The sequence below is a fragment of the Apteryx mantelli genome, chromosome 8 (genome assembly GCF_036417845.1).
Source record: "Apteryx mantelli isolate bAptMan1 chromosome 8, bAptMan1.hap1, whole genome shotgun sequence".
NCBI classification, from domain to species: domain Eukaryota; kingdom Metazoa; phylum Chordata; class Aves; order Apterygiformes; family Apterygidae; genus Apteryx; species Apteryx mantelli.
In genome coordinates, this window is record NC_089985.1 from 20,088,504 (window position 1) to 20,104,987 (window position 16,484).

The 16,484-nt window shown below is 39.5% G+C and overlaps 1 protein-coding gene and 1 long non-coding RNA gene across 5 annotated transcripts in view; both read left to right on the forward strand.

Annotated features, from left to right (window-relative positions):
* COL11A1 (collagen type XI alpha 1 chain) overlaps positions 1-2,883 on the forward strand; it is a 173,878-nt gene extending 170,995 nt beyond the window's left edge. Inside the window, exon 67 of the mRNA XM_067300830.1 lies at positions 1,136-2,883. Coding sequence (XP_067156931.1) covers positions 1,136-1,282 — 147 coding nt within the window. The 3' untranslated portion in view covers positions 1,283-2,883. The remainder of the gene's footprint in view (positions 1-1,135) is intronic.
* Positions 2,884-10,411: 7,528 nt separating this feature from the next.
* LOC106499669 (uncharacterized) overlaps positions 10,412-16,484 on the forward strand; it is a 169,287-nt gene continuing 163,214 nt past the window's right edge. For all 4 annotated transcript variants that reach the window (XR_010884789.1, XR_010884788.1, XR_010884790.1 and 1 more), the window contains exons 1-2: positions 10,412-10,487; positions 10,970-11,038. This is a non-coding gene — a long non-coding RNA (uncharacterized lncRNA). The remainder of the gene's footprint in view (positions 10,488-10,969; positions 11,039-16,484) is intronic.

Below are 16,484 nucleotides of genomic sequence, written 5' to 3' on the forward strand. Positions count from 1 at the left end.
CCTCTCCAAGAGGGTCTTTGCAGGCATAGCATATGTTACCTCTCTTCAGAAGCAGAATGGTCTGCACTGAACACTTTGAAACAAAAACATCAAAGCAACAAGTGACAGTTCTCATTGCCATTAATCATTGTGTATTCTGATATGTCAGCATTTTGAAGCCAGTTCCTGAGAAATCAGTGACAGAGAATCAGCGACCTGAAAGCGTAAGGATAGAGAGCCAGCTCTGAGACAGAGAGACAGCTAGGCTAGATGCAGGGTCTTCTCACCTCAGTAATGGGATTCTAATACATGCCTATTTCATGTCAGTCCTTCTGTATGTCCTGTATCTTTATTTAGCTTTCATTACCCACAGTGGGTGAGTATAGACCTCCAGAGAGAAGTGGAACTGATTTAGGGTGTAGCACCATCACTAAACTGAGAACACTCAGATTGACCAACTTGAATGCTCATCTAAGCTCTAAGACCCTGGCACAGCTGGGAGGGGTCTCAGCAAGACACAGGAGACCATCTTGAACAAAATGCAATCCTAATAACTAACATGACTTGGCTAGATGATATCCAAAAGAGACGGAGAGCCTCTATGAGGAAGGAAGGGTGTGGCTAAGCTTTTATAATCTTCAAATTCAGTTTTCAAGTGCAACAGCTAGTAGTCCTTTCAGACTATTTCCTTTTATGTCCAAACAGCTGCTGTTATATCTTGTGAGAAGGTTACAGTTTTTCTTCTTATAAGCAGATCTTGCTTCTGTCTCTCAGAATTAATTAGTGATTTCTTCACAAAGAAGTCTGCTATGACAGTATTATTATTATTCATTAAACAATATATGTGTAAACTCAGAATTCCCTAAGGAACATTAAATGTCTTAGATAATTCTGTAGGCTTATTTTAGTAAGTCAAAAAGCTATGGGCTGATCTCTTCCTAAAATCCAGTATCCTATTTTTAAAATAAAATCCTAATAAAATATAAATGTCAATAATGAAACCTACTTTCATGCTTTAGGGTTTGTAATGTCTGGTACATGAATGGCAATCATTTATAAATTCTACACTTCAGAGGTATCCTATGAAGATATGTAGCACATGCTTACTGCTCTGAAATATAACCATGTGTGATTTGTTTTGCTTCTTTTTTAACAGTCAAGAAAGGGCTATGCAAAGACGGTGATTGAAATCAACACACCTAAAATAGACCAAGTGCCTATCGTTGATGTGATGATCAATGACTTTGGTGATCAGAATCAGAAGTTTGGATTTGAGGTTGGTCCTGTCTGTTTCCTTGGTTAAGCTTAGGACAAAGATCAGATCAACAAAAACGTTGCACATTGGTGCTACCAACCCAGTTCATGCCACATGCAAGTTTTGAATAAGGATGGCATAGAAAATACGTCTTGCTGTGTATGTATCTAGAAAGTAACTGTTGCCCTTGTAGGGCCAGAATCACATGACTTAAACGTATTTGGCAAAGATGCTGTGGCAGAGACAGACAACATAGGGCTCACTTTATGAACATCCCCCCCTTTGGATTTCTTTGGTGCTGTAAAAAAATGAACGACATGGTGCTCCTTCCATTACAACAAAGAGGTGTTAAGAAAGTGTGTTTAATAAACTGTAATTATTCTGTGTACAGTACTATACTGTTATTTCTCTGTCCATTTCCAAAACTTGCATGTGTCTCTGAATTGCATCTGGCTCTTATTTTATAATTACAAAACTACATTGTCAATACTGTGTGTGTATTCTGAAAAATAAAGCTGTAATTGCCAGTGAATCCAATTACACTTTCTGATTAATAATAAAATCCCTTTGTATATATTGATGTTGAAGAGCTTTGTTATTTGAAGCCACCAACAAAACTTCAGGTGGCAAAACTGGAAGACCTTGAGCAGCACACTCAAAACAATCCTTTTCTGCTGATATTACTCAGTGATGATGAATTTCCAGAATGAAAGCACCCCCAGAGGTGCTGTGTTCCATGGTGCTATACCTCAGACTTTTTATTTTCGTCTCAGATTCCAGGATTTCTTAAGATACCTGTATATACCTAAAATAAGCAAGTTTATATTTTTGGGGTGGTGAAAATATGCAAAAAGAAAAAACACAACTTCTGTGTAAGAGATCTGTTAAAATCTATGTGAATTAAATGGTTAGCCATATAGCTTTCCTTTTTTTTTTTTTTGCATCTTATCTGAATTTGTTTCCATTGTGCTTCTTTGATCTGCATAAATATTAAAACTGGATTCTAAACAATTATTTATGGATTTTTGCAGTGTTTACTTAGATTTTATGTGGGCAATGATGGATACTTGTTTCCTGAATGGGATACTAAAAGGTCCACAGAATGGTCCTATACAATATTTGCCCATCCCATTAATATGAATTCTTTTTCCTGTTATTTCAACTGAAGGCCAGGGATGCAATATGTCTAGGTCATGTGATTCTACCTAGTTGCTAAGCAACATATGAGGGGACTGCTTCTAACAGAGCTGGTTTTGACCCAAAGTGTTACAATTTGCTATTCAAATCTCACAAAAAGGTTGGTTTGGCCTTCCCTCTGAACATTTCATTCAGGTAGCTGGAAGTAGAAATTACATTTTAACTTTACAACAGAAATCCTTTTGTAATTATTTTTCATAATATATGTAAGATTTGAAAATAAATGTTTGTTTCTATGTCTTATAAATTGTTAAATTAAATAGTACTAGCTTCTGCTGGCTCATTTCCAACTGGTATTTTCTCATGCGCAATTATACATGTGAAAGTGAGATTTCAAAAGTCAACTTCTTGCTGTTCATAATTTCTTTTATTTTTGAACCAAAGTTTGTAACTGTCACCTCAAAGAGGAAAATACAAATTTTATTAATAAAATCAAGTCTTGTCTACCTGGATTGGTCATTCTGTTTTTTTGAAGTCCAAAACTCTCACCCACTGTCAGTAGTGTAACATCATTCTGCTTCCAGACCATCCCAACTCAAAAAAACCCACTCTTACTACATGTTCTGGCAAGCACTGGGCAACAGCACTGGGATGAGAAGCGTTAATAGCAAAGGTGATGGTGCTGTCATTGACAGTATGCAGCAGGGGCTGACCTATATAATTTCTTTTTTAGTTTGTAAGGATATGTAGCTGCAGCAGCCCACATAGTGCCATGAAACACAAGGCAAGAACCTGAACTGGTTTATGCAGCCACTGTCTTACAAACTGCAATGCCTGAGTGCTTCATAATCTATGATGTGCTTATCCTCACAGGATCCCATAAGGCAGGCAAACAACCCTATTTATTCATGGGAAACTGAAGACAAGAACTAAGAGCAAGACCTAGAAACTATTGAACACATAAAATTTGCAGAACCTTGTTTTAGATAGCTGAAGCAGAACCAGTGAGGGGTCCAAACTAGAGACAGAACATGTCATCTAGGAGAAGGAAGACCAGGATTCAGGGCCCTCCTCAAAAATTTTTTTGATTTTTAATCCACTAAATATTTTTGAGGACTCAAAAAGGTGGTTATGATTCGGCCGAGTCAGGATTAGGTTACAGCATTCTGGCGTTCTAAGAGTGCAATGGTGGATGTAAGAAGACAAAGCAACCCAGATCCTTTCTGAAATCGGTCCTAGGTGTGTTGCCAAGGTTCATGTTGAGAGCATCCCAAAGGAAGAACTGAACCTGAGTCTTCACACCTGTCAGGCAAGAAACCTAACCATCAGAAGTATTCCTTAAACCTTCTCAATGTCTTAGCCAGGTACCTTACTATTTATTTTTTTCATAAAAGTAACTCACCACTGCTAATTATTCTAACCCTTCTTTAACCATTCACTGTTTTCAATGTGCTGTTCTTGTTCTCTCAAAATTTCTGATTAAAGTGGAAAAATTGCTGTTATATATTTTTAGCCTCCAAGCACAAATTATGCTATTTATTTTGCCCCCACAAAAGTCTCTCATATTTGCAGTGCTTAAAGAGAAAAGAGCACTCTTCACAACAGAAACAAATTTCATATCAAAACTCACACATTAGTCTTTCCATTAAATAAACTTCAGTCTCTATAATTAATAAATGCTGCTAGACATGAAAACATAAAACCTAGGATTCATCATATGCTATTAAAAAACTCTAAAACTGTGTGGGCTAAATTCCTTCCTTAACCGAGTCTATAATAAAACATGGATCAATGTATGTTACACTGCAAATTAAAACTCTGTGTAATCACAAAGAGATTGAAATTGTTACATGACTTCTCAATTTTACATCTGTAAGCTAGCAAAATTGAACTCAGATGTTCTGCGATCCTGAGGTTTCACACCACCTCAAAGCAGAATGGGCAGTTTTTCTTTAAAGCTTGTTTCGATCCTCTCTCTAAAGAGGGAGAAGCTGTAGTGGAGACGGTAAGAGGTTTCTTTAGTGCAAACAGGTATGTTGCTGTACTGGTTGCATAGAAATGGAGTAAACAGATTCAGCAACCTCAAGCCAAGGGATAATGCTATGGATTGAGGCAATGTAGTGTCAAAGTTAACATGGTCACGTGACAGAGACTTATATGACAAGCTACAACTATGGAGGTATAAACTGTCTTGTGTATTGGTATAGGGTTTGTTCTCCTCTCTCTCTCTTTCTCTTTCTCTCTCTCTCTCTCCTTTTCTCTTTCTAATCCATGACTGGGGAATATCAACTCCTTTGACTTCTTTAGGACTGGCTGCTTTGCCCATTTCCCAGCACAGAACCAGGCCACCTCTTGTTGCAGGTTAGCTGCTCGCCATAGTGCAAGATCCACCAGCTGGATGCTTTATTTTAAAATTGAGAGGCATCCAGAAATGAGTATTTTCCAGACCCATCCACTGCTAAGTAACTTGCTTCATACATAACATCTTAGTGTAACATCACTTTCTAAACTGACAGCTCTTCTTGTCTTTTTCCAGTATCATGTTGTAAATGTTGTAGACTGTATTAATATTAAAGTAGGCCACTCCTTACCATAACTTTGACTAAAACTTCTTTGCAATATGAAATGCAGATGTAAAAAAGATACAGATGTTCAAATCTGAGAGATGGCACTAATAAAAGTGAATTTCATCCCACCTAGTAACACTCAGGAAGTCACCTAACTAGTCAAAGACATTACTGACATGAAATATCCTTTGTAATATCATCTTCTTCAGTCACTTCTATTCACAATGCAAAATACTAAAAGCTCTGGAAAAGTTTAAATTTCCTTGCCATGGTGTTTCCCTTCAACATAAGTTAAAGACAAAATTTCAGGCACTTCTAAATACACAAAGGAACTACATCCTCACCATTGGCACATCTCTTAGAAAAACTTCATAAAATGTAATGAAGATATTTTTTCATTCTAAGTGGGCATTCATTATTGCTAACATAACAGCCACCTTGTGATATCAAAAACTACCATCTGCTTCAAAAAATTAGCACATTTATTTGCTTAAGTTTATTTGCCTTGGTAATAGCTTTGTTAATTATATAATGGAGTTTCATGTGCACATGACTGGTAGAAGATGTCATAAAAAAATTGTTTTTCTATTACAGGCACACTCATTTTTCTGTGAATTAGCATTCTCTGTTGTACACAAGGCACTAAAAATAACTTGAAAATGATAAAGACAGGAAATTGAACGTCATGTCCAGTGTGTTTACGTGGAAAGGTGTCTTGTGTTCCTTTTCTATGTACACCAATTATTAAAGAGGCTCACTGCTGATTCACTAAAAAGTACTGCCAAAATTACTGCTCTGAAGCTTTTTATTCATTTTGTTTTCAGTAAGGACATTGAAGATTACTGTAGTGAAGACGGTTGCAAACATAGACATATAGTTGGGCTCTTCTAGCCAAAATAGGGCTGGCTTTGTTCTCATCTACGTGAATGCAGGCTCTGTTCTCATGACAGAGCGTGGAGCCAAAGTCCACGATGCTACTGTAGATATGGCCATGTTTTATCCCATATCTCTCAAGACCTTTCCAAGATGTTCACTTGGCCTCAGCTTCTCAAGGGTGGAGATGTGATCTCCAGAAAAACGCAGCTAACTTCAGTAAGACAGGCAAGAGATTTTAAGAATTCAGCAGCAGCACTGGGATCTAAGCATCTTCTCTGCTTCCTGATACAGTCTAAGAAAATTGTTAACATCAAAAATACGTTGTAGATAAATCTTGCTGGAGCATAACAAAACCTAATTAGTACAGTGATTAAAATGCCTATGGAAATTAAAATTCAGTTCATCCAATTTGCTGGCATTACCTCATACACTACTAAAACATAATATATATAAATAGAAGATGTCCCAGCAGTCAAGGACAAGTCAGTGGGTTATCATAAAATCCAAAAATAAGATGTAAATGTATCCATTTTTTCTTCTCTCTTTTGATGGCTCCATGGCATCCCTCATTTATTCATACCCAGTTGTTTTTCTGTTCAGTCCAGAATTTGCTCTCCAGGAAAAACATTTATCCTGTTACCAGATTTCCTTTCATCATCCTTTGGTGATTTGCATTTCAGTGGATAATGCTGACCATTCGTTTGTCTTTCAATGTCTAGTATATATTTCATGAGCTATTACAATCTAATATATTTACTAACCAGAGACAGTTTACAATTTTCTGATTATCAGCCATTATACTGCCAAGTGACTAACATTATTGCTTTTCTCATACTCGGTATTTTCAGAACAACATAAGGCTCAGCAAGAATAATCACTCAACCTCCTTCATGATTTTAAAACAAAAAACATCTGCCACAAACACTGCCACTAAGCCCTCAACAGATAATAAGCAAATGGGTAATTAATCACTTCCCAAACTATACTGTAAACAGAATAGTTGATGGAACATTTATCATCATTTATCCCTCTACATACATAAAGAAGACTGGATATACATACTTGTCAGAATTCTTCTTTAACAACTTGTGAAGCAAACCGTTTTCTGATTCTGTGTTCTGGCCTCCACTTTACGAGTTAAATGAGGGTAAGTAAAATTCTTAGCAGGAAGAAAACCAGATTCACTCTTTTCTAGCCAAAAAAGTTCTCTAATCTGGATCTTTTGCTATACTTTCACTGTAGTAAGTAAGAAATGGGTAATTAAAATAATCTTTCTATGCCCACAGGGCTTGGACAACAAGGCTGCCAAGAGTCCCCAGGATCATCCTAAGAGCCAAGAATGAACACAGAAGCCTCTCGGTCAGTCCTCACGTCCCTCTGAAATACATCATAGACAGAGATCTTGAAAATGAACACAACACACAATGTGCTAAAATAATGCTAGGCCATAGTGTTGTGTGGCCACCAGAGGCTCAGCCTGCAAGATCTAGTAGTTCACTGGTGTAAGTGTAAGCACAGCTACAGCAGAGCCATAAAACTGAGTTTTTAAATGGAAAATTATGAAGTAAATGTTGAGATTTTCAACTGAACTCAGGTTCAGAGACAACATTCCAATACAATTATTATTTCTGGAACTGAGATATAAATTTGTTCTTTGTTAGTGTACTTAGGAGTCTTGCACAGAAAGGCTGGTCTAAAGCCCAGTGAAGTCAACTAGAGTATTATCATTGACTTCAATGACTTTTGAATCAGGCACTAAAAATATCACCCAGAGTCTTTTGAGGATGAGCATTAATACAGGTAAAGTATTTTATGTAAATGAGAAGTGGAGAGATTTAGAATAAAGAAGTTATTTTTATTGACATAAAAGCTTCTTTTTGTCAAATACTAACAATAAAATGAGGCAAGGTTTTACAGTCTATTCGTGCTGTCTCTTGAGCCTATGCCTTTTTTTTGTATTAGAATGTCATCTCAATGGCAGTTCAGGCAAGAGAGTAGCTCTGCTTTGTGGTCCTGTTGCCCAGATTGGCTCACAAGATAACACAGTAAGATGTGAAGGCACAGGTTCTGAAGAATGCATAAATATATAATCTTTATAACATGCAGTATTCAGGAACTTTCTGATTTTGATGTAAAGGGATCACTTATCCCTTTGTTATTCTTCAGAAGGATTTTAGAAATATCCGCTTTGCTCCAGGCATGCAGACTTGCTCAATGCACAGATATTAAGATCAAAGCACTATTATTGTCATAGATGGTCAAAAATTGAATTTCAGTTTGTGAAAAATTTCCACAGCATTCCCATTTCTAAATAGAGCAAACCATGTTTCACTCTCTTTGGGTTGTTTGTTTGTTTCTTTTTAAATTGTGATGTTTCCATTTGAAATTGCAGCCTTTTTTTCCAGTTTTGCTCTGGGAGGAGAAAGTCTACTGATAGCCACACTGAGTTTGTTTCTCCATGCCCTGGGAGGAATAGAATACTGACGGTTGAATAAGGGCATCCATATGAAAAGCACAATGAAACAAATTAAAAACAGTGCTCAGTATGCAACAGAAAGGAGGAAAGTGTAGGGAAAAAGGAAATAAGAAACTAGTGGGGAAATATATGGGAAAAGGGCAATGGGAGCAGTACTTGGCTCCCTCCTCTCCCCAGCCCAGGACAGGAGGATGAGAAATCTTCATGGCCCTCTCTGGGAGCATTGTATGTGTGTTCTGGTATAAAGCAGAGCTCAGGGTTTGGTCCTGCAGTCATTATGAAGGGGTGCCACTGGCCTCCTAGGTAGCTGGTAGCAAAACTCACTTCTACCAACAGCACCTAAAAAGAGCAGCAAACACTACAGACCTCTGTAAGAAACATGGTGCCACCAATACCTGCAGCATTGGCTGGAGCTCCTGGGCTCTGTCCCTAGCTCTCCCATCCTTCCTTTCCCAAGGCATTCTGTCTTCAACAGATGTTCCTGAAGGTGCTTCCTCTACAGGAGCTGTAGAAGAAGCAGCCACATGGAGCAGCCACATTTTATGGTGGCACTGGAAAGTAGAGGACATTGAAAGGAGGATAAGAGGCATAACTTTTAAGGTCAGGTACTTGAAGGAGGGAGAACAGAGAGTGGAGAGGCTGGGAAAGCTATGCAGACCCCCACTAACATGCTGCCAGACTCACAAAACGCAAAGCCGATTGGCCATCCACACCTCCAGATTAGGAGCTGTAGACTGAAATAAGGCAACAACATGGGCTGCCTAATTTTGTGGCTTTTTCCTACTACAGAGAGGCATATGGGGCAGGTAGAGGTATAATCCTTCTCAGAACTGTCTCTACAACAGGAGTCAGATGAAAACAGTAGGAAGTGCAGTTCACATTGATGACAGTGTGATAATAACTCCCTCTGCATATTAAAATTGGTCTCTCTCATTTTTACAGAAGAAGTTAACCACAAAACAAAGCCATAATCTCTTGAGGAACCACATTTGGTGTTGCATCTTTCCATGATGATTTTCCTGGAAAAAGCAAAAAATAAAAAAAGGAAATACAGATGAACTGATGATACCTGAAAAATTTCCTGATGAAATGATTCTTGCCTATTTTGAGGCATTAAGCAGTTTTGCATGCATGCATTCATTTCTCATGTTTTGTATAATCTTTCTGATGACTGTATGCACAACTGTACCATGTAGAAACAGCAGCTAGCTAGTGTGATTACTCATTAAATTTAATGAGTAGGTTAGAATCATCTACCATAAAAGTAAGAGGAAAGCAAAATCACAAATTTGAAAGCCACGCTACAAGGTGAAACATATGCAAGCACAGTTTGTTAATACCCTCTTAATATGCGCAACGATAAATACTTCATATAGATATACAGCAAATTTGGATGCACAAAACCCAGGTGGAACTCAGCTGTGACGGTGTATGAAATGATACGCTTAACTCTAATGAGACACATAATTCAGGGGAAGCAAAACCACCAGGGTATTTTAGGGCTCTCTTGCTCTTCTGACACTGGAGCATTTTCCCTAGCTAAGCGGAGATAGCTTTTGCCAGCTAGCACTCAGCCCTTTTCCATTTAAGCACAGTGGAGAAACACTGAGCTTGATGCATGTTTTCAAAGCGCCGTAAATAAATGCAGGCTGACTCCCACACGCGGAGGAGAGCGCTGTAACAAGGCAAAAGCAGAGCGGCGCCTGCGAACATCATGCATGCTATAAGAGAAGATTAAAAAGCAAGAGAAAGCTGGGCCAGAACAGCTGAGGAGATATGTACACGGCAGCCTGCTGCTCGGGTCACAGGTAGAGACACTTAGGAGGGTTTTTCTGAGCAAAACCTCCGCCTTCACAGGGAGGGAGTTTGATCCCGACGGGCTCGTTTCGGGCCTAGCAGCGGCGGCCTCGCCGCGGCCTTGTGCGGAGCTGCCGGCCTGGCCCCGCCCCCCCGCGCGCCGGCACGGCGCCGCGCGGCCGCCGTTCCCCCGCCGCGCCCTCACGGCCGAGCCGCCGCGCGCGCAGGCGCAGAGGGAGGAGCAGGAGGGCGCGCGCCAGCCTCGCGGGCGGCCGGACCGTTGGCGGCGGGACCGTTGGCGGCGGGCGCCTGCGTGGCCGGCGAGCGAGGCGGGGGTGCCGGGCCTTTGCGGGGCAGCGGCGAGCTCGCCTCAGGCGCGACTGCTTTTAAAGCTTGTCAGGTAACTTTTGAGCCTGTGCGCGTAAAAGAGACGTGCCCACTTCTCTCTTGCCAAAAAGCTCGGCTCTGTTTCCTCATATTGTTTTTTCTCAATTCTCTTTTCCCCTGAAAACTGTCTGTTGAGAATGTACCAGTCTCAGGGCCAGATTTTTATGTCTGTTCGGGTGGGACAGGTGGATTCAATTTTAGTTATGACCTCTGCAGAGGTCTAAGTAAGACAAAAAATCAGAATATAAGCCTTGCCTTTTCCTCCTTCAGAGGCGTGAACCCAGTGCAGGACTCTCAATCCTTTTGGGTGTACTGAAGTCAGTGACGCTTCTCGGTCACTTGGGTTTTCTCTCCTGTTATGCCGTGGAAATGCTGCCCATCAGTTAGCACTGATGTGTGGATTATTCTCTGAAATGCTGGACATGTGAAACCGCAGGCAAAAAACCTTTTTAAAGGATAACATCGCAAAAGGGGTCTTTTGTTTTCTTTTGGTAGGTGTTTCCATGGTAGAAGAGACTGCACAATTCTGCAAATCCTGAATAGCTCTGTGACTTCTGACAGCAGGTATGCAAATACTAACACTATTTAGACATCTGTGTATAAGCTAACCCAGGATTTGTGCCATTTGCTTTGAAACACTGTTTAAAGAGTTAAGTTGCACTGAAAACTCTTCTGTGGAACTATAAATCATAGTAAGCTGCTTTGTGGTGGAGGTGACAGCTGTTTTTTCATGTATCTCTTCCTCTGAACATCTTTGATGAAAACCGAGCCACATTTAGGGCTTTGTGGTAGAACCTGGGAGTTTCCTTCAGTAAACTAATTCCCAAATTAATTGCTGTTACAGCTCATCACCCATCATAATGTTTCCAAAATCCTTCCCCTATTATCTTGATCTGTCAGGTTAAATTTATCTTTCTGACTTTACACCGATTAAACATTGTAAAAGAGAAGCACAACCTTCACTACCCAAAAGGGAGAAGCACACAGAGCAGTTACTGTCCACAGATCTGCTTCTGCACTTGCTAAAATCAAATGACGTTTTACCACAACTTTTAAGAAAAAAAAAAGAAAATTGTGTTGTCCACAGTCCATCCCCTTTAAGGGCCATGGAAAAGATTCTTCTAACCAAATCACAGTTTTAGAACATTTCTGTGTAACATATATAACCAAGTAAGAGCCTTGCGCCAGTCCTACACATAGATGAGCAGCAAACTGATGGCTATTCTGTGCCGTGTTCTGCTGGCCGGGACTGTTCCCCTCCAGTTCCTCTTAGCTCAGCATATACCTGCTCAGAGTATTTGGCTGCCAGACAGGCAAGTGGACTCATGAGTTAAAGTATTCCTGAGGATGGGAGGACTCCATAGCATGGTAATTCTTGAATTCAAACAGTTGCAAACCATGTATTCTCCCTTGTTACCACTGTTCCTATCTGGACTGCAAAAAAAGTCTCAATGCTTAAAGAATAGGATTCCATTATGCGGGAAATGCAAGGACACATTTGAAGCAGATAGGGAAGAAAGGCAAGAAGGGTTAAGATGGTTTTGAGCTGTATCCCTCCTGAAAATAAATGCAAATTTTGTGTCTGTTAGATAATTCTGGAATAGCTGAAAAAAATATGTGAAAAGGAAAAAAACGTAGTTTTCCCTAATGTTCTCATGAAAACACTATGCAACTGAAAACATTGCTTGTGCTATAAATATAAAGCTTGATGTATCTAAGCAGGCTTAGGTTTCTTGCACAATGGTGCAATACATCTCATTTTTTAGCTTATTAGAAGTTTTTAATTGATGTTTGGAAAAATATTCCTTCAGTCAGGGTAATAACTCCAAACATATTCTGAAAGGTACTTTTATAAAAGTGTTTGTCTGCTGATCAAATCTGTTTTTTAAATCAAAACCGAGTAGAAAAGTTGTTCAAACTCTGTCTCATGGGCCAAGCTTTACAAAGGAATGAACTTTCTAGTGAAACATCCACACACCAGAGAGTTCAGGAGGATGCAAGTGTATATATGTAGAGAACATAGGTAACCTTTAGCTGTCATGCTGTCAATACTGCTTCTTGCAAATAAGTTATTAGAAGACATTAAGTATATAAGGCACATTAATATAAGTATATACAAGGTTAAAATACATTCTCTGTGGTGATACCAACTACTGATAAAGACATTTAGTCAAATAACACATCATTTCCACATTTTGTGATGGTATGAAACCAACACCGGGGAGAGCTGCTGAAGGTTGATACCAGGGTAAATGAAAGGGGAATGAGAGCCTTTCTGCTGATTCTGACAGCCATCACGGTGATGTGATCAGTACCTTGACAGATGCTAAGAAGAATCCTTTTGCTGATTGACTTTTCTTCAAACCTAACACTGTGGGCAATCAAAGAAGATATGAACATCTGGCTGAGCTTTTGACTGCTGTGCTCACTGATTTAGTGCACCCAGATAAGCAACACTTAGTCAGTACAACTTGTGGCAAAAGACCCATCAAGTTAATTCAAATTAAGTCAGGATAAATTGAATCCAATTGGCAGTCATACCGATTTGTATGAGTAGTTTATATAAGCTTCTTCTACACTACATGATCTTTTATTTACAAGCAAAACAAATGCAAAGTTTCATGTTTAAGTAAATATTTTCGAAAAACTTTTTGACTTCTTAAAGCAAAGTTTTCTGAGAAAACTTTGACTGTGTTCTCAGGAAAGGGCATTTCTAGATTCATAAAGATAAAAATCTGTTGGCTTTTTCAAGTTCATATCTCTTAACTTGCCAACAAATTTCACAAATTTGAGCAAACCATTCATAAGCATATTGTCAGTAACAATTGCCATAATGCATGTTTAGCATTTGGGTAAACTTAATAGCTAAGAAGAAGGTCAAGATGGCTACCAGATTGCAGTAAAAAAGGAAAGGTCTAAAACTCAAGACTAATTTCCTCATTTTTTCAGTTGATTCTGAGGGTAGAACCCCATGGTTATATAATTAAGTATCCTGTGAACATGTATTTTCTTTAGAACAAACTACCATTCTTGTTTGGATTCTATTATTGCAATGGTAAGCTAGATTGCATGAGAACCTGAGATTAAAACTAGTCAAAGACAAAAGACAAAGCTGATATGTGTATTGGATTTTCCAAGTTAAGAAATCTCACCTAAATCTCAGCTCAATCTGGCATGATTCCAAAATCTTATTCCAAAATCCCTGCAACTGTTCCACAACACATTCAGCAGTGTTCACCTAAAGCCTAATGCAAGGACAAGTATGGAGGAGGGTCACAGGCACAGCCCAGCTCTGGCGCTGCATGTGGAGTGGGTACCTCCCGCTGCCTGTGACCATATATTCCCAGTGCAGTCAGAGCCAGGGAGTTTCAGAGCTACCCTGGGAATATGTCCAATGCAGGGTAGAGCAGGGCCAAGGGCAGGATGGGGTGAGTCAGTCTGTGTGCATGGGACTTGACATGCTGCCCTATCAGCTGCTGCAGGTCCTGTGAACGTGGTCAGGCAGCTGTTAGAAGCCTTCTTCTGAGGGTCCACTTTGTTTTGGAGCCAAGAAGTGGGGTTTTGCCATTCATGGACTCCTGTGAATACTAGGAATCCTAGACAATTGAGAACAATCAGATTAGTTAATTAAAAAATCGTTACTGTGCTGCCTTCATAAATCAGAGTATTAGGCTTATGCTCCATAACTTCAAAAAGCCTTTTAGTAGCTGTTTTCTTGAAGTCCTTTCCATTAAAATACTAACCCTTCTCACGCATCTGTCGTTTGATTCAGAGGTTGAGAGTTCTCCTATTAGCATTACCTTTAGAAATACTTTTGATGAAAAATCCCTTAGATAGTCTAATGATATGGTCCAGTTGCTGTCAGGTGCACAGGCCCTTTACAAATTCTACTGAAAAGTCAATACCGATCCTTCAGTTCTTTCAAAGGATGTGGGATCAGGGCCATAATAATAGTGATTTTATCTAGCAAATGACTGTTCAGTGATCATTCTGCAGTGGCCTGGATGTCCAGATTCCCCTCAGTAACTTTCTAAATTGAAACTTGCTGGGTAATATATAATCATCTCTAGCAGAAAGGCCAGCAGCTGGGCTTACTGGCTAGTCAAGTACCTACTTATTTACTCCATTGTGCTTCCTCATTACTGGCCTAAGATTTTGAAAAGAAGGTCTCCTAAAAAAAAGTAAATTCCCAAATAGAAGGTCGGCATTTCAGACATGTTCAGTACACAAAGGAATACTGTGAGCCACAGGAGAGTCAGCTGGCAGCTCCTCATTTTGCTTGTTTTATTTAGGGATTTGAAAGTGGACTGAGGAGAATGAATTTTCAAAGGCTGTGGTCCTAGGGAAAAAAGTCATTCCAAATCCTAAACAGCAAAGCAGCATTGGGTAGTTACGATCTCTGATGTTTATTCTCTGGGAGCAGCCTGCCTGCTTGGAATCAGTAGCAGGAACAAGGGGATATTTAGCAAAATTTAAAGTAGTGTGGCAATTTCCCACTTTCAAATCTACATCAGAGAGAAAAACAAATCTGAATGTATCACCAGCTGTCGTCTTTATTAAGATATGTATGCATATCCTTCTTTAAATTATACATCCCTATCTAGCTGTTACTGATTTTCTTTTGCATCAGCTTATCAAGAAGTTGCGGAATATAAGGACTTAGCCATACACTGAAACACAGCAGTGTTTATTACTTCTAATTAAAGGCAACAAGAAATTCATATGAATATTTCCTCATTAGTGGCCAAAACTTTGCTACTAGACTTATGTAAGTAATGTCAATAAAAATCAAAACATGACTCTACAGAAATGTTGAATATATTTTTCAAAAATTATTGTTGCTACAAAAAATTGTTTTGTATGAATTGTCATCTGTCAGACAATCAGACTCATAAAGGTTTCCAGAGCATCTGATTTTCTCATTAGCATTATGAATGGTTTTACAGCCAAAACAAAATGCAAGTTGTACTAGTTTTTCTAAGGAAATCTCAACTATACCAGCTTACTTTTCTCATTTTTGCGTAGGGCTTAGAAAGGAGAGTGAGAGACACCTCAAAATATGAGGGGAAAAAAATCTAAAGGAACGAACTATAGAGATGGTCAGAAATGAAGATGGGCAAGTCCAAAATCTCATAGCCTCTGAAGAGGCTGCTGGGACTCAATTTTGGGGCTGTTTGTGCAGAGATTTCCCTCACCCTTAGCAGATCCAGTTTGGCACACAGGAGCCTTTCTCCTCTTCTGTATCTGTCTAGGCATTTAGTTTGTCCTGTTTAGTAGCAAAGGGGACATACGGAGGGTGTGGGCAAAGGGTGTTAATGGGGAAAAGAGTTTCTTGACATACCTTCTTAACAGTGTGCAGGCATTGTAATGACAATTTATGTCATTACATTGCAGGCCTATGCTGAAGAGTGGACAGACAGCTGCCTGCATCTCTGCGTTTCACCAGAGATTTTCCTCCTCATCCTAGGGCTGGAGCTGACACACTGCCAGCTCGAGGAGTGCAGAGACAGCATGTGCTAGAGCAGTGAAAGCCTTGTGGGTGTGGGAATCATGAGCTCTTTTCTCACTGCCTCCATTAAATTTATTTGTCCAGATTGTGCAGCACAGTGACAACTGTGAAGTCCTCAGTGGCCCAGAGCTTGTCATGCTCATTTGTTATTCACAGTCTGACCACAGTGTTCACTCATTAGCACATTCTCTATCTGTGGTCTTTGTTCTGTCAAAGTGTCAGATGCAGCTGCTTTCTGCTAGGATTAAGACTGCATATATGTTTTACTCTCTCTATGATGGAAGCTAACATAATTTCCAAGTAAGTCTCTTTTTAAAGCTTTGTTTGCACCATATTCAGCACCTGTAGGTGCAGAATATCTGTGTCTAATCTTTGACAGTAATAACAGAGCAATTTAAAGTCTTTCTCAGGGTTGAAATTTTTAGTGTGTGTGTGCGTGTGTTGTGCACATCTATGCAGGTTTTCCCTGTAATGCTTGTTGTATACTGGAATAGTTATAAC